At 43.2% G+C, this 23272-nt stretch overlaps 1 protein-coding gene across 5 annotated transcripts; it reads right to left on the bottom strand.

The window, feature by feature from the left end:
• Nucleotides 1-65: 65 nt before the first annotated feature.
• AURKA (aurora kinase A) lies at nucleotides 66-23250 on the bottom strand. 5 transcript variants are annotated; one of them, XM_032143334.2, is made up of 9 exons: nucleotides 23105-23250; nucleotides 19093-19139; nucleotides 17206-17482; nucleotides 14969-15023; nucleotides 13679-13870; nucleotides 12131-12269; nucleotides 4063-4211; nucleotides 1161-1335; nucleotides 66-1016 (listed from the first exon to the last, which is right to left on the bottom strand). In XM_032143334.2, exons 2-9 carry the CDS (start codon nucleotides 19132-19134, stop codon nucleotides 834-836), a joined length of 1212 nt encoding a protein of 403 aa, XP_031999225.1. In that variant the 5' UTR covers nucleotides 19135-19139; nucleotides 23105-23250; the 3' UTR covers nucleotides 66-833. The 5 variants fall into 5 exon arrangements, with proteins under 5 accessions (XP_031999225.1, XP_058288965.1, XP_031999224.1 ...); XM_058432982.1 differs by having other exon boundaries at nucleotides 22880-23176; XM_032143333.2 differs by having other exon boundaries at nucleotides 23091-23176.
• Nucleotides 23251-23272: the final 22 nt, after the last annotated feature.

Below are 23272 nucleotides of genomic sequence, written 5' to 3'. Positions count from 1 at the left end.
AGCCCCTGCTCATTTCCAGGCCAACAATGAACAGATGGTGGAAAGAATTACACAGTACTCCACACTGACATAGATACTTATTTATTTGCATATTTAAAGTTTACACACATGCTATGACTCCAATGTTTTAAAAAAATAAGCTCTTAACAGCTCTGAGACACATGGCCTCTTCTGTATCCCAAGCAAATCCCTAAATGGAGGTAGAGCACGTGTTCCTATTTTACACACTCTCATATGGGAGATAAGTGGTTAAGGAGGACTAGAAACCCCATCAGGCCTACCGGGGTGCCGGACAGACACACAGCATTCCTAAGGGAATGCCACCAGAGAAAAAATACAAGTCTGTACAAATATGTTTATTTTCATACTTAAAAAGAATCACATACTCATTCCAACAGCTTTACCAGGCTTGGCCAACCCAATAAGTTACACACTCACTCAGGTACTGGGAAGGTTATTGCACAGCTCCTTAACTGATCGGGTCAGGGCAAAGTGGTCACTTTCCCCAGAGCCAGACTCTGGATTTGCCTCCTGTGAAGACACCAGGCCTGGCACAGGCTGACGGGGTGGCTGCAGTCGAACTTTGCCTCCAGATTATGAACCAGTATAAGTAGCACAATTCTCGTGGCTACTTTCACTTCAGAGTGTCATGTTTATTGATGTGGAGCTTTCTGAATAGGGAGGTTAAGGCACACCTGCTCAGTAAAACAAATGTTTCTTTTGTAGCGTTCTAGATTGAGGGCAGCAGTCAATGGTAAAATAAACTTCAGTAGCATGTTCCTGACAGGTTATACGGCAGCCCTGGCTCAAAGATTTCTCCCCCTGCACGATTCCTAAGACTGTTTGCTAGTTGATTCTTTGTTTTGGCAATTTGATGGTTTTGATGAATTTGCTGTGATCCAGGGGTGTTCAAGTACTCCTCTGAGCATTGGCCTCTGGCTGGGATTATGCTTCAACAGTCTTGAAATGAGGTCCCTGGCTCCCTCTGTTACAAAGTCAGGGAATGTGAATTCAACCTGGAGTACAACAAATGAGAAAATATCACAAAACACAGGTTAGAGAGATCAAATAGTATAGATATTCGGATCTTGGCCTGCAGTTCAGGCTGATAAGGAAAGAATTCCAGCAGATGTGCTGGGTCATTTTCAGTTGTGTCTTACCCGTGATATTCTTTTGTAGGTCTCTTGGTATGTGTTTGCCTCAAAAGGAGGCTTCCCAACTAAAAATTCATAGCAAAGAACTCCAAGGCTCCAGAGATCCACCTTCTCATCATGCATCCGACCTTCAATCATTTCGGGGGGCAGGTAGTCCAGGGTGCCACAGAGAGTGGTCCTCCTGAAAACAGGGAGGCTCAGGTTGATGTGCTTCTGGTTTTATGATCACAACAGCTGCTAACAATCATTAAAGAGTCCACTAACACTGAGGACTTCCCCTGGGCCAGATCCTGTGCCCCAGGAAGTAGCTACTATGATAAATTCCCATAGGAAACCAATGAAGGCAGGTGTGTAAGGTCACACAGCTAGCCGCCAAGCTTAACCCCAAATCTGTCCAACTCCAGAACTTCCCTGAATGATCTAGAATGTAAGAAATTGAATGTATCACTACCATATAAAAGCTGCCATGCAAAGTTCTCTGTAAATACGATTTGGATTCTATATCTGCATGTGGATATTACAGATATGCTAAGAATCTTAAGAGCCTGGTCACAATGACAACACACTAGAAACTGCCCCATTGTAACAGCACTGGGGTGGAGATGTAGATACATGCTGCCTTGTGATAGATACTTGGTACGAGTGATGCTGAAATTTTGAGGGTGGCCTATGAAGTACTCTTGCCAAAAATATTTAACCTGGCTGGGCGTGGTGGCTCATGCCTGTAATCCCAGCACTTTGGGAGGCCGAGGCAAGTGGATCACGAGGTCAGGAGATCGAGACCATCCTGGCTAACATGGTGAAACCCCATATCTACTAAAAATACAAAAAATTAGCTGGGTGTGGTGGCGTGCGCCTGTAGTCCCAGCTACTCAGGAGGCTGAGGCAGGAGAATGGCGTGAACCCAGGAGGCAGAGCTTGTAGTGAGCCAAGATCGCACCACTGCACTCCAGCCTGAGCGAAAGAGCAAGACTCTGTCTCAAAAAAAAAAATGTTTTTTTAACCTGAATCTTTTCAGGCCCTGAGACCTACATTCCAGTTTTCAGCAAATACCGGGAATAAAGGTCCAAGTTAAGTGGCAACACAATCAGAAAAGTCCTCTTTAAAGTGGGAGACTGGTCTGGCTTTAGACCACAGAGACATTCCAACCACAGAGACAATCCAACCACAAAGACAATCCAGCCACAGAGACAATCCAATACAAAGCATGGGCCTTGGTTGAGTTCTGATTTTACAAAACAGCTATAAGATGTCATGGACAATAGGAGAAATCTGAACGTGGACTAAATATTAGATACTGACAATGCTGTTAATTTTCTTAGGAGTGATCATGGTTCTAGTTATATAGGAGAATATCCTTATTTAGGAAATGCATTCTATTATAGTGCTTAAGGTTGAAGCATCATGATGTTTGCAACATACTTTCAAGTGTTCACTAAAAAAGTAGATGCAGCCCGTCTGACTAAATGGGAAAAACTGCTGAACGTAGGCACTGGATAGACAGGTATGCCATCAACTACCAATTCCGCATTTTTATCGGTTTAGGTTTTTGTAACGAAGGTTGGAAAAAAGCTGGGGACAGCAGACACCAAGCCAGAACAGTCCGTGTGGGTTCGTGTTGCTTTGTTATCAGCTGTTCTTCACCATGGATGCTGACGTGGTCACAGCCCTGGTGCTGTGTTCAGCCAGGCCTGGCACCCACTGAGCACACAAACAGTCACTCACCACTGAATTGTGACATAGGATTAAGAAGCTACCACTCTGGTCATCTAACCCCTCCATCACCACCAACGGACTGAATCGGGGGTTCTCAAACTGAGGCAATAACCAGGAAATGATGATGATTAACATCTGGGATTCGGAGTGAAGTGACTATCGGTTATGTAAGTAATCTTTTCAAAAAGCAAGAAGCCATCTTTTCTATCACAATTCAACCGGTTAAGATACAGTTTAACTCTGCGATTCCATGAAGCCTATAATTCTTTATTCTGGTTTGTCTCACCAGATAACAGCTCCCACTAATGACAACCAGTTTAAAAAAAAAAAAAAAAAGACTGCAATAGCAGATTCAACGCATTGCTGGGAACAATTAGAAGTGCTCTGTAACAAAAGCAAAGGGTTTCTCCCTCATAATCTATTTTAGGCCATACTTTTTTTTTAACTAGCTTGATTTTTAAGTCATCTGGCTATAATTTGAGTCCTCCTCCAAAGTTGACAAACCTTCGTCGGTAGATATATGTTTTAAAATGCCCCACTTCATGTGAAGTTTCAAAGCTTATTAAACTCAAATTTAAAACAGTAAAGATATTGTAGTTCATTTGGAAAGCTAAGATTTGAATTGTTTTGAGATTGACATCTCTGCTTCAGCTGTGAGAGGGGGGGACAAGAAAGGACTATCCCTACTACTGACAGAGGCAGACTGAAGAGAATCTCTCACCACTGCCCTCAAAGCTCCATCAAACTAATTTAGTGTGTAAAGTTCCCTGATACGGCCTGCACTCGGAGCACTAGATCTTTGTCGGTGCTGTCCTCTGAACCATCTGCCCGTCTCCTCATCCAGGAAGCAGCAGAGGTGAAGAGTTCCTCCCCCTCAACACATGGGCACTTCACCTCTGTCATATACTTGTCCTATCTGTTGACTCATTCATCCCTTCATTAGCCTCTAAGGACATGAAGCATCTTTAACCCTAGGCCTAGAACACTGTAAATAGCCCCAAATCACCACAGAATAACATTTTCTTGCAAACCCTAGTTTATTATGAAGCCTAAATTACTCCAGAGTACTTCTGGGTTAGCCACCTACCCCTCTTATAGCACAAAATCTACACTGAAATATTTTACATTTAGCTCATGATTAGCTCCCAGGGCTTTGGTAAACTAAACAACTTCCACCTCTAAAGTTACATACCTGGAAGATGGAGCATGTACTGACCACCCAAAATCTGCAATTTTAAGCTCTCCAGCTGATCCAAGAAGTAAGTTCTCTGGTTTAATGTCTCTATGAATAACTCTCTTCGAATGACAGTAAGACAGGGCATTTGCCAATTCTGTTATATACTGTTAAAACAATATTGAAAGCCTATGTTTTAGATTTTATATAACACAAGTTACTATTAGACATCTCTTCCGAAAGGAACACAACATAGATTTAACATGGTTTGCAGGTTTTGGCCAGGCACAGTGGCTCACACCTGTAATCCCAGCACTTTGGGGGACTGAGGTGGGAGGATCACTTGAGCCCAGGGGTTCAAGACCAGCCTGGGAAACATAGCAAGACTCCATCTCTACAAAAATTTAAAAATTAGCTGAGCGTGATGGTGCATGCCTGTAGTCCCAGCTACTTGGGAGGCTGAGGCAGGAGGATCGCTTGAGACCAGGAGGTCAAAGCTGCAGTGAGCCATGATCACACTTCAGCCTGGGTGACAGAGTGAGACCCTGTCTCAAAAAGGAAAAGACAAAACAAAAAATACGTTTTGCAGGTTTTAAAGCAAGCATTGTAGAAATTATATAGGAGTCTACACACACACACACACACACACACACACATACACTCGAACCAATTTACAGTGGTTAGCATGAAGTGAAATTACCCAATGCTTAGTCATCTCTGCTAATATAGCTGGTGTGATGTTGAAAAGACATTCAGCTAGTTAGAGCTAGCTCTTAGGTTGGTGCCATTTCAATGCAAAACACAGTTACTTTTGCACCAACCTCAAGTTACAACACCATACGGCAACAAATGGCCCTGCAGCGAGGAAGTAAGACAGTGCCGAAGAACTGGTAGAAATTAAGGATTCAGATGTGTAAATACTGCCTTTTTCTTTTTTAGAAAAAAAAATGAACTTTTCAAGTATAGTCAATTCCCTTTTTTAAAACCAAGATCATTCTATGACAGAAGAATTTGTTTAATGCTAAAAATTTACTTCAAGAATATCAGGAGAAAAAATTATCCTGAACAATAAACAGAAACTAAAAAGCAGTTGCACTGACATATTAAATAGCATGTTAAATTTTGGGTTACACTAAGTCAGCATAGAAGTACATAAGAAATCAGTCCTTTTGTTAATTTTATTTCCTTAAGTTACTATGTTTTGTTTTTTTTTTAATAGAGGTGGGGGTCTCGCTATGTTGACCAGGCTGGTCTCAAACTCCTGGCCTCAAGTGATACTCCCATCCTCAGCCTCACAAAGTGCTAGGATTACGGAGATGAGCCACTGCACCCGGCTGAATTACTATCTTGTAAGAAAAGTTTTCCTGGCCGGGTGCAGTGGTTCACGCCTGTAATCCCAGCACTTTGGGAGGCCAAGACGGGTGGATCACCTGAAGTCAGGAGTTCAAGATCAGCCTGACCAACATGGTGAAACCCTGTCTCTACTAAAAATACAAAAATTAGCCAAGCGTGGTGGTGCATGCCTATAATCCCAGCTACTCAGGAGGCTGAGGCAGGAGAATTGGTTGAACCCGGGAGGTAGAGGTTGCAGTGAGCCGAGATCATGCCATTGCACTCCAGCCTGGGCAACAAGAGTGAAATTCCGTCTCAAAAAAAAAAAAAAAAAAAGCAAGAAAAAAGAAAAGTTTTACAGTCCCTATCGCTAAGATTTAGCAAACAAGTCCAGTATGTACGTATTTACTTATTTAAGAGACAGGGTCTCACTCTGTCACCCAGCCTGGATTGCTATGGCATCATCATACCTCACTGCAGCCTTGAACTCCTGGGCTTAAGCAATCCTCCCACCTCAGCCTCCTGCCAAGTAGCTGGGACTACAGGCATGTGCCACCATGCCCAGCTAATTTTTAATCCTTTTTTGTTTGTTTGTTTGTTTGTTTGTTTTTTGTAGAGACAGTCTCCCCATGTTGCCTACGCTGGTCGCTAATTCCTGACCTCAAGTGATCCTCCCACCTTGGTCTCTCCAAGTGCTGAGATTACAAGCGTGAGCTACCATGCCTGGCCCAGAATTTATTTTAACATATAGATAACTGTTTGAATATTGAAAAAATGTATTTAGCTCTGCTTAAAGTTTGAGAAGAGTTTGCTTTCTAAAGCGATTTCTAGACAGGATTGAACATTATTTGACATCAAAAAGGTTTACTAAACAGATGAGTAAAAACCAAATGTCACTGTCAGAAAAAACACTTTTCATTCTTTCAGCCCAAAACCAGAGACCAAAATTCGGACCAAAATAAACTGAAGGCAAACACAAAGAAACATGATCTTCTGACTACACCAACTTTGAGTTGCTGATGCTTTAATTGCACACATTAAAGTTCGAGAGGGCAATGGATTTCACTCCTCAAATCATTTCCAGACAAGAAGCTGTTAGTTTCATGATAGCCCTCTGGCACTGCCACTTCCTCCACACCTCACATGTTGTTAGATTGCAGATATGGATAGGTCACTGACATGTCACTACAATTAGTTTTATTTGAATTCATCTGAAAACGAAAACAGGTACATGTGTATTCATTCTAACTGCTAAGGAATCTAGACAGAAATGATCTTTCATTTTCTTTCAAACAGCTATCTGCTTACACCAAAACTCCATCTAGATTGAAGCCTTATGTGTGAGGAGAGAAAACAGGCAAGTAGTATAATGTGTAATTTTGTAGTGTTGGTATAAGGTGAATCTTTTAAAGTAGGATATCAATATCAGAAACTGAAGAAAAAGATTAACTGACCCAAAACAACAAACTACAACCCACCATAAGCAAGATTACCAGGAAAAACACCAAGGGTAAAATGTGAATACCTGAGGCAGAGTCACTACCATTAATGAGCATAGATTTCCTTATTGATTTGTAAGAGAAAGTTGGCCCAAAAGATGAACTCAAAGAAATATTAATTGCCAATTAAATAAGAAGCTGATTTGTTTAGCTAATATTTTAAAAAGCAAATTAGAGATCTATTTCTACTTAGGAGAAGCACAAACATTTAAGATTAAGTCTTTAAGTTTAAAACAGCATGTCATTGTTGCAGAGACAAGACCAAAGGGCCATTTGTCCATAGTAGCGTGATTTCATCAGATACTGAAAGTAAAATTACTTGAATTTAAATGCCATTTACATCAATGCCAAAAAGAAAACTAATGTCCACACTACCCGGAGATCTCCATCAAGAAACAGAAAAAAATCAAAGTAACCACCATTCAACATGCTTTATCAAGCTGCCAATCCAATAAGAAACGGCCCAAACTAAGACTCTTCAACTTCTTAAAACAAGTAATTTTAATCACATAAAAAAGGAGAAGCAAAAAAGCACAATCATGAAAGAAAAAACTGACACATTTGGACTTTTATTAAAAATACAGCCTAGGAGGCCGGCTACAGTGGCTCATGCCTGCAATCCCAACACTCTGGGAGGCCGAGGTGGGCAAATCACCTGAGGTCAGGAGTTCGAGACCAGACTGGCCAACATGATGAAACCCCGTCTCTACTAAAAATACAAAAATTAGCTGGGCGTGGTGGCTCATGCCTGTAATCCCAGCTACTCGGGAGGCTGAGGCAGGAGAACTGCTTGAACCCATGAGGTAGAGGTTGCAGTGAGCTGAGAACCAAGATCACCCCACTGCCCTCCAGCCTAGGTGACAGAACAAGACTGTCTCAAAAAAAAAAAAAAAACAACCTGGGCAACATGGTGAGACCATGTCTATACAAAAAAATACAAAAATTAGCTGGGCATGGTGGCCCTGCCTGTAGTCTCACCTACTCAGGAGGATCACTTGAGCTCAAGAGGCAGAGGCTCCAGTGAGCAGAGATCGCACCACTGCACCCCAGCCTGGGTGACAGAGTGAGACCCTTTCTCAAAAAAATAAATAAAATAAAAACAGGCTTGTGAAAGACACAGATAAGAGAACAAAAATACAAGGCACGGATTGGGAGAAAATATTTGCAAAACGTGTGACAGATGACCTGCATCCAAAATGTACAAAGAACTCTTAAAACTCAAAACTCAAAAAAAAAAAATGAGCAAAAGATTTCAACAGGTGCCTCAAAGACGATACACAGATGGCAAATAAACACATAAAAAGATGTTCAAGGCCGGGCGCAGTGGCTCACACCTGTAATCCCAGCACTTTGGGAGTCCGAGGCAGGCGGATCACAAGGTCAAGAGATCAAGACCATCCTGGCCAACATGGTGAAACCCCATCTCTACTAAAAGTACAAAAATTAGCTGGGCATGGTGGCACATGCCTGTAGTCCCAGCTACTCAGGAGTCTGAGGTAGGAGAATCGCTTGAACCCAAGAGGCGGAGGTTGCAGTGAGCCAAAATTGCACCACTACACTTTAGCCTGGTGACAGAGCGAGACTCTGTCTCAAAAAAAAAAAAAAAAAAAAAAAGAGATGTTTGACATCAAATGTCATTAGGAAACTATAAATCAAAACCATGAGATACCACCACATGCCAATTAGAATGACTAAAATGCAAAACAAGAGGCCAGGTATAGTGGCTCACTCCTATAATCCCAGTATTTTGGGAGGCATGAATTACTTGAGACCAGGATTTCGAAACCGACCTGGGCAACAAGGCAAAATCTTGTGTCTACAAAAAAATACAAAAATTAGCCAGGCACGGGAGCACATGCCTGTAGTCCTAGCTACTTGGGAGGCTGAGATGGAAGGATTGCTTGGGCCAGGGAGGCAGGGAGGTTGAGGTGGGTGAGCATGCCACTGCACTCCAGTCTGGGCGACAGTGAGACCTTATCTCAAAACAAACAAACAAAAATCCAAAACACTGACATCAAATGTTGGCAACTATGAGAAGCAAGAGGACCTCAATTCATTGGTTCTGATACCATATTGCCATTGTATAATGGCATCAGGATTGTTAACCAGCTGCCCCAAAGGAACCAACTTTATCAATTAGAGTGCTTATGTGCACTTCCTTTGGTCTTACAGACTCCACTCATTTCCAAAGCTGCTTGGATCAACACTTTACCCTCATGCCCTTTGGTAAGGTGGTTTCCTACATTTGTAATGCAATGTAAAATAGAATGTAAAAATCACTTGGAAGACTGACAGTTCCTCACAAAGCAAAATACAGTCTTATCGTATGAGCTGGCAAAGCACTCCTAGATACGTGCCCAACTAATTTGAAGACTTATGTTTCACAAAAACCTGCATGCAAATGTTTACAGCCAAAACATGATAACTGCCAAAAACCAGAAGCAGCCAAGATATCCTTCAGTAGATGAATAAACTGAGGTACTTCCATATAATGAAACAATATGATTTTGTGATAAAAAGAAATGAACAAGCTCTCATGCCTCCAAAAATATACAGATGAATCTTCAATGCATATTGCTAAGTGGAAGAAGCCCATCTAAAAAAGCTACATACTGTTATGATTCCAATTACATGATATTCTGGAAAAGGCAATAGAGACAGTAAACAGATCAGTGGTTGCCAGAGATGGAAGGGTTGGAAGGGATGAGTAGCTGAGACACAGGATTTTTTTTCTTCTTAAGAGCAGTGAAACTATTCTGTACATCGTAATGGTGGATACATGGCATTGTGTATTTGTCAAAATTCATAGAACTTTACAGCAAACACACAAAAGTCAATCTCAGGATATGAAAATGTAAATGATTCCATCCTGGGCATGCAGATTGTGACAAAAAAAAATCTCATTGCATTACAAATGTAGGAAACCACCTTACTAAAGGGCATGAGGGTAAAGTGTTGATCCAAGCAGCTTTGGAAATGAGTGGAGTCTATAAGACAAAGGCCAAAGACAGTGCACATAAGCACTCTAATTGATAAAGTTGGTTCCCATGGGGCAGCTGGTTAACAATTCCAATACCATTATACATGTATATTGGAATTGAATAATTAAGTAAAAGGATGGTGGGCGGTGAAATCCAGGTTTCACACTTTTGGAGTGGGAGTTTACAGGTAAACAGGAGGAAGTTAGAATGAAACGTGGTTCAAGTTGAAGACATCGGTATGAATTCATGGTACGCTTAATGAAGAGATAGATGGATACATCTATACACAGTTTACTATCCACATATATTCCCTTGCTCTGTCAGCTGAAAGCCTAGAAGTAGTGACACCATAGTAGCAATGAGTACACCAAGTGCCCAGATCTTGGTTTCTAATAACATTCTCCAAGAAAAGGAACCAGGGCTCCTTGGAGAAGTGGTTCGATTCTAGAACTGGAGCAGGAAATGTACAAGATGGGGCTTGAGCATTTTGTATCAGAAGGTAAGGAAGTACAAGGCCAGGCGTGGTGGCTCACATCTGTAATCTTAGCACTTTGGGAGGCTGAGGCGGGCAGATCACCTGAGGTCAGGGGTTAGAGACCAGCCTGGCCAACATGGCAAAACCCCATCTCTACTAAAAATACAAAAATGAGCCGGGTGTGGTGGTGCATGCCTGTTAATCCTAGCTACTCAGGAGGCTGAGGCAGGAGCATCGCTTGAACCCAGGAGGTGAAGGCTGCAGTGAGCCAAGATTGCACCACTGCACTCCAGCCTGGATGACAGAGTGAGATTCCATCTCAAAAAAAGAAAAAAAAAAAGTAAGGAAGTGCAAAAACAAAAACAAACCCCCCCCCCCCCCCGCCACACAAGACAAAACTGCAATGATTTTCCCAGGAACCTGGTAAAAGAAAAAGAGCGGGCCAGGCACGGTGGCTCATGCCTGTAATCCCAGCACTTTGGGAGGCTGAGGCAGGTGGATCACAAGGTCAGGAGTTCAAGACTAGCCTGGCCAATATGGTGAAACCCCGTCTCTACTAAAAATACAAAAATTAGCCAGGCGTGGTGGCGGGTGCCTGTACTCCCAGCTACTTGGGAGGCTGAGGCAGGAGAATCGCTTCAACCCGGGAGGCGGAGGTTGCAGTGAGCCAAGATCACGCCACTGCACTCCAGCCTGGGCAACAGAGTCAGACTCCGTCTCAAAAAGAAAAAAAAAAAAAAAAGAAAGAAAAAAAGCTCCCAGTGGCCAAGGTTGCAATGATCTGAACCACAAAATAAAGTATTGGATTATAGCTCAAGGGATAAAATAAATACCCAGGAGTCTACATCTTTAAATAAATAAATGATTAAATAAATAAGGGAGAACAGCCTTATCTCTGGCACAGAATTCCAGATAACTTATGGCAATACTCCATCCACTCTCTACTCCTTAAGTGTGGGCTATTCATAGTAACTTCCTTTGAAGAAATACAGCACAGAAAGGGGAGAAAATAGTAACTTTACAGTGGAGAAACTAGACAAACACTCTGTCAGTCAGAAGATCAAGCTGATATCCACAGTTAAAAGTCATAAGTGTTTACATCCCTGGTATGTGATAAGAATGCACTTTACCTCTGATCTCCCTCTCAAAAACCCCTAAGCCCAATTTAATCATGAGAAAAAACTAAGAAAACCTGAATAAAAAGTGCACTTAATAGTTATATATCAATATTGGTTCATTGATTGTGACAAATGTGCCATCTTAATGCAAGATGTTAGTAGGAGAATTAGTAGGAAATTCAGTGTGGGGTATATGGGAACTCTCTGTACTGCCTTCACAATTTCTGTAAATCTAAAACTATCCTAGCCAGGCACAATGGTGTGCACCTGTAGTCCCAGCTACTTGGGAGGCTGAGGTGGAGAATCACTTGAGTCCAGCCTGGGCAACATAACAGGACCCTGTCCCTTAAAAAAAAAAAAAAAAAAAAAAGTAAAAACTATTCTAAAATAACACATCTATTAAAGAAAATGAGGGTGACTATCTATATACATCATGCACATTTCCATAGAAAATAGCTGTGCAAACTAGGCACAAAAGCAGACACAACATTCTACTTGGTTCTAGGTTTTATCTGTACATACGGTACAACTAAACTATTTTCATTTTTCCACTTCAAATATTTGATATTAAGCTATCCTTACATCAAGACAAAACCCACTCTACTATAATGAAAGGTACATTGCTATGGAGGACAGGTATAAAGGAAACACAATTAGCCTGGACAACAAATGAACACTTACAGTAGCAGTTCTCTGCTCATCAAACTTTGAAAGTTTCTGAAGTTCTCGATAGACTGTTCCAAGTGGTGCATATTCCAGAATGAGGTAGACTCTGGTAGCGTCATGGAAATAACCATACAGTCGGAGAATATTAGGATGCCTGCAACAAAGGATAAACATTCTAACACCTGGTTTGGAGCTGACAGAAGACTATGTACTAAATGTCAAACAAACGCTTCATGAAAAACCAGTGATGTTTCACATGAAACCACACTCCAAACCCCACTTTAGAATCTGAAACTATAAATCCACTCCAAGAAAAATACATAGACCCACATATCATTTTAAAAGCATTTCAAAGTATTAATGGACCTCTGGCTTAGTTAAGACTATTTCCCTCCTTTAGGCACCTTTATTCTTAGGAGGAAATTCAGCTGAATATTAATTATCTACATATTAAAAAAAGGACGTGGCTGGGCACAGTGGCTCACGCCTGTAATCCCAGCACTTTGGGAGGCCGAGGCAGGAGGATCACGAGGTCAGGAGCTCGAGACCAGCCTGGCCAACATGGTGAAACCTCGTCTCTACTACAAATACAAAAATTAGCTAGGCTTGTTGGTGCATGCCTATAATCCTAGCTACTCAGGAGGCTGAGGCAGGAGAATCGCTTTAACCTGGGAGGTGGAGGTTGCAGTGAGCCGAGATTGCGCCACTGCACTCCAGCCTGGGCAACAGAGTGAGACTCCATCTCAAAAAAAAAAGAAAAAAAAAAAAAAAAAAAAGACACGGCATTGCCACAGTAGTTTGACACCCAGACACTGTGACAGATAAAGGCAGCGATCAGTAATGGCAGTAGATGGGTGCTGAGCAGACTTGGCAGGTGCAGACTGTGGCCAGCGGGAAGCAGGCAATGGGAAGCACAGCCCATGTGAGATGCCTGCCCCTCCCAGCCCTGGCCAGGTGTTGCCAGGTAAAGACACCAGGCCTAATGTGGCCAGACTTGAACTATTAGCATCTGATTCAAATTTGAAAAACACTGAAAGAAAAAAAGGAAAAACAAAAACCCACCAGCCGTAGTCAACCTGCAGGTGGCTGCTTACAACTCCTGCATACCTCAGAATAAGGGGTGCCATTACCCTTCACTGTCCACCAAAAAGACTTGTCCATATAAACTATTCCATTAACAAAACATTAAATCCTCAAGTGATTTTTCAGGATCAGAGCACTTAAGTGCTCTCTGAAAGATGACAAATTTAATCATTTTTTGTGGTACTATGAAAAGCAGGCTCTCTAAATTTATACTTTTTAAAAAAAAAAAGGAATACAATTTTATTTTAACATGCAGAGCATGGGAGAATCACAGGAGAATGATTATAACCCAGTGCGGTACAGAAGCTTATCTAATCTTTCTCATAGGGGAGGGGGAGGTGAGGAATGGGGCCATGCGTTTGAAGGCAGTGCCTCAAAAGAGGGAGTGAATGGACCTGGGCAGTGGGAGGCTGACATTACAGGAGGGGGAAGGGTGCAGCATCGGTGAACATTCTTTTGAACATGAACCTGAAAACTCACCGAAGGTGGGACTGTATTTCTACTTCTCTTCTGAGCTGATGCTCCACTCCGGCTTTCTCCAGCTGAGCTTTAAATAACACTTTAAGAGCCAGAATAAACTTGCTTTGCTTTTCTCTTGCCAAATAGACATTACCAAACTTTCCTTTACCCAGAGGGCGACCAATTTCAAAGTCTTCCAAAGCCCACTGCCTCCTAGGAAGGAATTTGAACATTTTAGAATGTGAAGAAAACAAAGCTTTTCTAACAAATTTTCAATGAGTAGTAGACACATTCTGTAAATAATTTTATATTCCAACTTTACTCAATATGTATCCTCAGCAGGAACCAAGGCAATAACCACTATCAAAGAGCTGCCACAACATGAAACCCTGATGTCCCTAGCTGCCGTCAGGTGTGAGAGTCAGTGACAAGGAGCAGTCTTGGGTTTTAGATCTGAGGCACTCTATGGGAAATGTCCCAAGCCCGTACTGTGCTCGGAGGAACAGGGCCATGACAACGCTGAAGACCATAAAAAGGATAAGTGACCAGAGAGGGAGACATGCTTCCAGATCATCTGGGGGCGTGTTTCAAACTAACCACAGCTGCTCCCTCCAGTCCCCGAGGTGCTAATTTTCTCTGGGTGGAGAAGCACTCTGGTGGTGGAGACAGAGCCACTGTTACTAATGGAAGCGGGATGGAGCCCACAGGCTAGCTGGGGCATGAGAACCAGTGGATTTAGACTCTTAGCCTCTGTTAGGCTGCTAAAAGCGAAAAGAGTCTGTGGGTTCGTTCCTCGCTCCTCCCCGTACATTCTAGAGTCCAGATAGTTCAGAGACTGAGAGTAGGCTTTTAGAAAAGCCCTGGGGAAGACATTACAGCCAACCTTTATAATAAAGAACTAAAACTATAATACTGTCAAAACCCTCAGTCATATATGAGTATATGGTTCTGTAACATATTCTATTTTTTAAAAACTTGCACTTTTGTACAATAAAAAAGTACAGACACATAAACCATACGTAGTGGTTATTTCTAAGGACAGAGAGGAACTTCCACACATTTCTATAACAGATTCATACAAGCTTTTTCTAAATTTGAAAGCCATTTTTTAAAGCACTTGAGTTCCTAGTAAAATACCTCATTACACAAAATTCCATTTTTCTTTAAGATTGGAAATCTGGAAACATTTATATCCTCTAAATGAAAATAAAGGCCTCATTTTTTTTCTCCAAGAGTTCCCACAACTAAATTTGCAACGAAATAATATATTCTAGTAGAATAGTACAGAACTTTGTAAATAAGAAGGCTTACTTTTTTGATTCTTCATTTTTCTGTTTTGATGCCAGTTCCTCCTCAGGATTATTTTCTATATGGAATAAGTTAAAAACCTGTTTTTAGAATAACTATATAGGATAAGCTAAGCTGTGAATAGAGGTGAATCAAAGAATTGGTCACCAAAATATTAATGGTATGTCAAGAATGATAAACCTGGTTTTTTTTTTTTTTTAATTTTCCTTATAGATAAAAAGGACTACTACACCCTGACTTCCATCATGTGAAGTCTTTATAGAATTTCTAAAGACGAGCAGACGTATATATAGACAGGCCCTTCTCTGATAAATTAAAGGCAGACTATGCAGGCTCTTCCGAAGCCTCAGTTTCCAAATGAAGAGCTTTTGTGGCAGAAGTACCAATCTTCCCATGCATGACAAGCTGCCACCTCGTCAACTTTTTCCCCTTACTAGGTGGGCCAGCCAACAGTCCACACCCTACATACAAATTATCACCAACATGTAGCAAAACATAAGCCAGCCACCCTCCATTATATTAGTTGCCAAGGGGAAATATAAAAATAAAAGCCACAAATTCAGCAAAATGCACAATGAACAGTTGTGCAGCAGAGGACTGGGGTAACTATTTCATTAGCCACAAGGACATATGAAACATTTCCACTGGTCTGTCTCCAACATAGCAAACTCGAACAGCACATGATGCTCTGCTCAGATATTTGCATGCAGGTCCAAACTCTTCCTCCAGGTGCCCCTGTCACATGTGCACCCCCCAACCCCCAGTTCACTAACTCAGTTAATATCAATCTAATCACCATCCCTAACTCCTCTTTACTCATCTTTCAGGTACAATTTATTGCCCAGTTCTAATGAGTCTGCATCATAAATGAGCTCTCAAATTTGTGTGCACCTTTCCATCCTGGCTTGTCTTTCGATAAGTTAACTGCTTCTGAGTCTTAGCTTCCTCCAAAGGTAAAACTGAGTTAATAACTGGCTACCTTCATGAAGTGGTTACAAGGATTGAAAGAGATGACGTGGATGAAGCACGCACTTATCTCAGAGCCTGCAGGGAATAAGCACTCAACAGTTGGTAAATAACAGCATCCACTCTGCTCCACACAGAGGAGGTTATTGCCATCTCTGACCTCAACCTCCTTCCTGTCTGGTACTCCTAAATCCAGCGTTCTACTCCAATTTATTCAGTACTTCCACAGTAAATTTTTTTTTTGAGACGGAGTCTCGCTCTGTCGCCCAGGCTGGAGTGCAGTGGCGCAATCTCGGCTCACTGCAAGCTCCGCCTCCCGGGTTCACGCCATTCTCCTGCCTCAGCCTCTCCGAGTAGCTGGGACTACAGGCGCCCACCACCACGCCCGGCTAATTTTTTGTATTTTTAGTAGAGACGGGGTTTCACTGTGGTCTCGATCTCCTGACCTCGTGATCCGCCCACCTCGGCCTCCCAAAGTGAATTTTTTTTTTTTTTTTGAGATGGAGTTTTGCTTTCGTCGCCCAGGCTAGAATGCAATGGCACGATCTCGGCTCACCACAACCTCCGCCTCCCGGGTTCAAGCGATTCTCCTGCCTCAGCCTCCCGAGTAGCTGGGATTACAGGCATGCACCACCACGCCCAGCTAATTTTTTATTTTTAGTAGAGACAGGAGTTCTCTGTGTTGGTCAGACTGGTCTCCAACTCCTGACCTCAGGTGATCCACCTGCCTCAGTCTCCCAAAGTGCTGGGATTACAGGTGTGAGCCACCGCACCTGGCCTTCCACAGTAAACTTTCTAATAGGCAAAGTTCCCTTCTGAGTTCAAAAAACCTTCAATAGCTTCCAAATGCCCTAGAGATGAGGCCCTATTTCTTAACATGGCCAGCAATGCCCATGGTGACCTCACCACAGCCTACCTCAGTTCATCCACTTCTCTGGATTTCCCCCAAACTTTAGATCTCAGTCCCTCAAGTCACTTACTACAAGCACCCTACATCCAGACTCACTAACAAGCAATCAAAAGGACACCAATTGGTGCTGTGTCCTCCCTGGGTGCCCAACTCTTCTAAGAGGGTGAGAATCAGGTCTGTATTTTTAGCATAGGTCTGGCCCATGGGCAGACACTGTTACTTCAACCCAGACACCATATTCTCTCCCCATCCTCAACAGATATAAAAGCTAAGGCTCCAAACAATAAGTGCAAGTATATACACTTGCTTTTTTAGCAACAACGACAAAGAATGACTATCCAGTGAGTCTCAAAAGCTAGTTTACCAGGTGCCGATGGCAGGGGCTGCTTGCTCTTTTGGGTGTAATTCAGTGGCCTGGAGACAGGATGAGGTACACTGGTTGCCTGCAATTGCTTCTGCTTCTGATTCTGAACCGGCTTGTGACTGGAGACAAGCTTTTGTGATTGCAAAGGAACGCGCTGGGAAGAATTTGAAGGACACAGGACCCGCTGAGCCTGGCCACTATTTGCAGGTAATGGATTCTGACAAGGAAATTGCTGAGTCACGAGAACACGTTTTGGACCTCCAACTGGAGCTGTAGCCTAGAATGGAAGAGAAAATAAACTTTCTGGTATTCATGAACACAAAAGATGATTTTGAGAATTGCACAAAGTTTGTTCTCTAATATAGCAAAATAATGAATGTCACTGATAAGAGATGGCTGGCGGGGAAAAGGTATTTTAATCAGTACTTCCAGAGGATAGTTGGTATGTGGCTAAGAATACCCGAATGATACCTTCTACCCCCTCCAACTTCTCACCCCTAAAAATCATGCTTTATTAACAAATATCCATTTATGGAGACAAACACTTTCTAAAATTTCTCGATAATTTGGAAATAGGCACTAGCTATTGGCAAAAAGCTATGATACAAAAACTTTATGCCAAAATCTCAGTTCCACTGAAATTTCTTTTATAATATACGTTTAAGAAAAAGACCAAAAAAAAAAAATCTGTCAAAACGTTCAGCAGTGGTTATCTTCATGAAGTTTTGGAAGAGTCTAAGTTTTCATATATCCAAGATTTTCCACAATAAGCTTATTACTGTACTATTGATTAACCAACGTTTCATTTTCCAAGTATTGACAAAATGGACTTGAGCAAAAAACTGACAAAGAGGAAACAAATGTAGGCACTTCAAAAAGTTATTACTAAAATGTATTATTATTATTTTTGAGATGGAGTCTCACTCTGTCACCCAGACTGGAGAGCAGTGGCATGATCTCGGCTCACTGCAACCTCTGCCTCCCAGGTTCAAGCAATTCTCTGCCTCAGCCTCCCAAGTAGCTGGGACTACAGGCGCCCACCACCACACCCGGCTGATTTTTGGTATTTTTAGTAGAGACAGGGTTTCACCATCTTGGCCAGGCCGTTCTTGAACTCGACCTTGTGATCCACTCTCCTTGGTCTCCCAAAGTGCTGGGATTACAGGCGTGAGCCACCGCACCCAGCCTTGAAATGTATTATTTAAACGCCTGTAAGTACTGTATTACAAGCTTAAATAGTTAACTCTAACATTCTCAGCTAATCAAACTAAAAGGGGTAGGAGGGATGAGATTTCTTTCAGCTTCAATAGCTCATTTTAAGTGAGGGGCAAGTGCTAGAAATGAAAGCCTCAAAGTCCATCCCCAGCTCAATGGAATGAGTGCTCTACAAAGAGAGGGTGTTAAGACTTCCAAATACAAAGTCAGTTACTCCTGAAATTAGCACACTGTCCACAACATAGCAGGCATTCAGACAAAGACAAATAAAAAGAAACATTTTAAATGTAGAGCAATTTTGTAAATGGCCGTTATCATAGGAACTGAGAATCAAATACAGTAATTCAAGGTAGCCTTTTTCTAATTATTTTATATTTATGGCCAATTTTAAAAGTTATGAACTCCTGCTGGATGCATTATTACTATTATCCTGCATACAGTGGAGGGATATAGAAACTTAAGCAGCCAATTATAAGACAAAGCAGAACAAAAAAGCTACTCTAAGAATCAGCAAGATGTTACTCAACACAAGAAAAGTGACTAATTCATATCCGGGATCGCAGCAAGGGATCTAAATTTATAATCCAAAGTAAAGGTGGAAAGAATTCCTGACAAGACCAACCTCCATGTGGGTTTATAAATGTGAATGAGATTACAGATTATTCAATTTACCTTAACAGGCCCTGAAATGCAGTTTTCTTTAGATCGGTCCATGATGCCTGAAAAGAAAAAGAAGAACCTTTAATTTGAATAAAGCCACCTGCTTAAAGTGCTGTTGCTTGATAGGCAGCGTTACAGTTCCCTGATCAAAAGGCCTCCACAACACACAGGATTATACATTTTGTCCAAATGAAGCTAATGAGAGAGGGACAGGCATGTGCTTTCCCTGCAAGGCCAACCTCCCCTTGGGCACTGCGTCCCATCCTCTCTCACGGAGTCTTCACTCCTAATGCTCTTGCTGCTCCATCATCTCTCCTCTAACGGATCACTTCCATCCCTGTGCAGCCTGCTGACATACCTGCTACATTTAAAAAGTCCTCTTTAGGCTGGGCATGGTGGCTCACGCCTGTAATCCCAGCACTTTGGGAGGCCGAGGCAGGCGGATCACCTGAGGTCAGGAGTTCAAGACCAACCTGGCTAACATGGTAAAACCCCGTCTCTACTAAAAATACAAAAATTAGCCGAGCGTGGTGGCAGGCGCCTGTAATCCCAGCTACTCGGGAGGCTAAGGCAGGAGAATTGCTTGAACCCAGGAGGCGGAGGTTGCAGTGAGCTGAGATCATGCCACTGCACTCCAGCCTGGGGCACAAGAGCAAGATTTCATCTCAAAAAAAATAAAATAAAATAAAAGTCCTCTTTATTCTATTATCATTGCTAACCATAACCCCCTCTCCTCTCCAACAGCAAACTCCAGAAGAACCATCCACACTTGCCACCTCTACTCTTCTCCCCTTCCCTGAGCCCATCCCCACCTGGCTTTTTTGTCTCCACCACATTGTCAGGCTCATGGCTGACACCTACTGTTGCCAAACCCAAGGGTCAATTCCACCTTCCCCGCACTTGAATCCTCAGCAGAGTCTGACAAGGTTGTCACATCTTACACTTTTTTCTTCACTTCGCTTCCAGGTTTATCTACCACCTGGTCGTCCTGTCTTTCCCTCCTTGCTGGGTCAGTCTCATTTGTGCCCGATCAAGGATCTAGGGTGACTCAAGAATGAGTCCCTGGACCCTCCACTTCTCCATCTACACCTTCACAGGGATCCATATCACCCAGTGCCTCAGCTCTAAATGCCTTCATGAGGACCACTCAAAGTGCATCTTCTGCCCTAATCTCTCCTTGGACTGTCAGACTTGGATATCCAAGGATTTGCCCAGGATCTCCCAGAAATGTCTGCCAGGCACCTCAATCCTAACATATCCAAAACCGAACCTCTTCCCTTCTCCACTTCTCACCTCCCTGTTCATGGGTGTGCCCTGAGCTCAGGCCTAGAACGACCTCTCCATCTCCAATTACTCCCTAGCCGAGTACATCCGGTCTCTTTGCTTTCAATACCATCTACAGGCTGAAGACTCCCAGATATTCATTCTTCAGCCCAGACCTCTCCCCTGAAATCTTGATCTACATTTTCTACTTTCTATGCAACATCTGCACCTGATCTCAGGCATCTCCATTTTAACATGTCCCAGACAGAAGTCCTAATCCCTCGCCAGTCTCACCTCCCCAAATCTAGTCTCTAGACATCCTCATCTCAGTGGATGGCAAATCCATCCTGTCAGTTGCTCCGGCCAAAAGCCTTGGCATAATAACCCTTTAAGAGGTTCTCTCTCTCAAACCCTTCATCTAATCCACCAGCATATTCTGCAGGCTCTGCCTTCAAGATCACTGCTCACCACCTCTACTGCTACCACCTGGTCAAACCATAATTCTCTCACCCTTCAGTTTTTTCCAACAGCCTCCCAGTGGCTTCCCCACTTCCACCCTTACCTCGTCATGGTCCATTCTCAACATTGAGGCCAGCAATCTCATTAACAAGTCAGATGTGTTGGTCCTTGGTTCAGAAGACCCCCATGGCTCCCAACTCAATCAAAACAATGCAAACTCCTAACCTGCATAGACAGGCCTATTGAAGTCTCACAGAACATGGACCCTAACTGCCTGTCTGACTTCATCTCCTCTTCTTGTCGACTGTGCACCAGCCACACAAGGCTCCTTTCTTTCCGCAAATAAGTCCCCTGCCATAGGCATTTGCACTTCTTGCTCCCTTTATTAGCCTCTTCCCCCAGGTGTGTGGTTCAGTCTTTCATTTCACTGAGGTTTCCTTTTTTTTTTTTTTTTTTTTGAGACAGAGTTTTGCTCTTGTTGCCCAGGCTGGAGTGCAATGGCGCAATCTCGGCTCACCTGCAACCTCCACCTCCCGGGTTCAAGCAATTCTCCTGCCTCAGCCTCCGGAGTAGCTGGGATTACAGGCATGCACCACCACGCCCAGCTAATTTTGTATTTTTAGTAGAGATGGAGTTTCTCTATGTTGGTCGGGCTTGTCTGGAACTCCCGACCTCGGGTGATCCACCCGCCTCAGCCTCCCAAAATGCTGGGATTACAGGCATGAGCCACCGCGCCTGGGCTTCACTGAAGTTTCTTATCAAATGTCCCCACACTCCAGCCTAGGCAACAGAGTGAGACCCTGTCTCAAAAAAAAAAATTAAGATTACCACTTTACAATTAAGCAAATAATTCCATGATGAAGCCAGGCCCAGACTACAGGTGGGAGCCCTTATAAAAAACAGTGGGTAAGTAAAAGTTGATAAACAACAACGAGGAAATACACACTTGTGTTAATCAAACATTTAATTTCACACATGCTCTAACGCTTTACTTCTCTTACAATTCCAAGTAGCAGTCTAATGAGATCACATAGGCCTAACAACATTTATTCAACATTCTTCTGACAGAAGCTACAGGCATTTGCTCCAATTTATTCTACTTTTCTTTCTGGGGAAATTGAATAACAAGCAGAATGGAAGAAGATTCTAATCCAGAATTCTGGAGACAACGCCAAGGGGACTGCCCTTCAGGTGACTGTAATCTGCAACCAGATTGAAGAACCAGATGACTTTCACAGGATCCATTCAGTTCAAACCAGAAATCCTACTACTCTGAATAGAAAAGCTGATAGGCTAATAGCGCAGGAGGTTTATACGGTTTATTCCTTCCTCCCTCAGACCTGTGCATGTCTGGAGAGATGAAGGGAAGGACGAACTGAGTAGGTTGCTGAAAAACGTTTAATTCAAGGGACTAGGAAGGTTAAGGAAGAGGAGGAAACATTAGGAGAGTTCAGGACAAGTGGCTACGTCTACCTCAGCCCGATGGTTCTTAGAAATGGAGACTGAGGCCTAACCCCAGGTCTCAGAAAACAGATTCTGCATTTTAACGTCCCCAGACGATTTGCACGCACCGGTCTGCATCCCTAGTCCTCAATGAAACCTAAGAATCATCTGGAGAGTTTGTTAATAACCACACACCTGGGTCCTATCCCTCAGAGATTCTGATTTACCGGGCTCTCGGTGGAGCTATATTTTTAACAAGCACTCCAAGTTGTCCCGATATAACTGCTCCAAGGTCTACGGTCTGAGAAGTACGGACCGGGAAGGCCTCTCTGCAAGGACGTTCTCATTCATCAATTCACCCACTCATCCAGCCAGGACAAGGGCCTTCCTAGGCTATTCTATCTAAGGCGGCCCCCGTTCAACCGCACTTCTGCTTTTCCTTTATAACGCCCACCCCAGCTGCGGGTTCTCCCTACGCTTACCGTCTGTCTCCCCACCCACGAGAACGTGAACTCCAACACAGCAGAGACCTTCTGTGCTTTTCTTACCCAGGTGATCTCGGAGGACAAAATCCAATCTGAAGCCCACCCACCCCTCCCGCGCGTGTCAACACCACTCAACAAACCCCTTCTACCTCTAGCTGTAATAAGTAACAAGCAGTATCCTACAGGGCGCCTCGGTGCCCAGGAGCGGATGCAAAGGCGCTGGGCGGGCACAGGGCAGCGCCAACGACACTCAGGGACGGAGGAACCGACAGGGGACTTGACGCTCCGCCACTCCGACCAGCCGCCCCTTGTCCCCGCCACCCTCGTCCGCCACTGAGATATCCCCCACGGTCTACCCACCCGTCGGTTCCCACCTGCGACCCAAGGACCCGAGTCTTCCAAGAGCACAGCCGTTAGAATTCAAAGGTTCTTCTTTTTTAAATAGGAGTTAAACCCTCTAGCCAGAAAGCCGATTGGCCCGAGCTCGAGCGAGGCTGCCTTGTGATTGGTTGACAACAAACCCGACGCCTTGAGTCGCGTTT

Source organism: Hylobates moloch, unplaced genomic scaffold (genome assembly GCF_009828535.3).
Source record: "Hylobates moloch isolate HMO894 unplaced genomic scaffold, HMol_V3 SCAFFOLD_21, whole genome shotgun sequence".
In the NCBI taxonomy this organism is placed as follows: Eukaryota; Metazoa; Chordata; class Mammalia; order Primates; family Hylobatidae; genus Hylobates; species Hylobates moloch.
The sequence above is the reverse complement of the archived record's forward strand: the minus strand, read 5'-3'. Positions and strand labels throughout refer to the sequence as shown.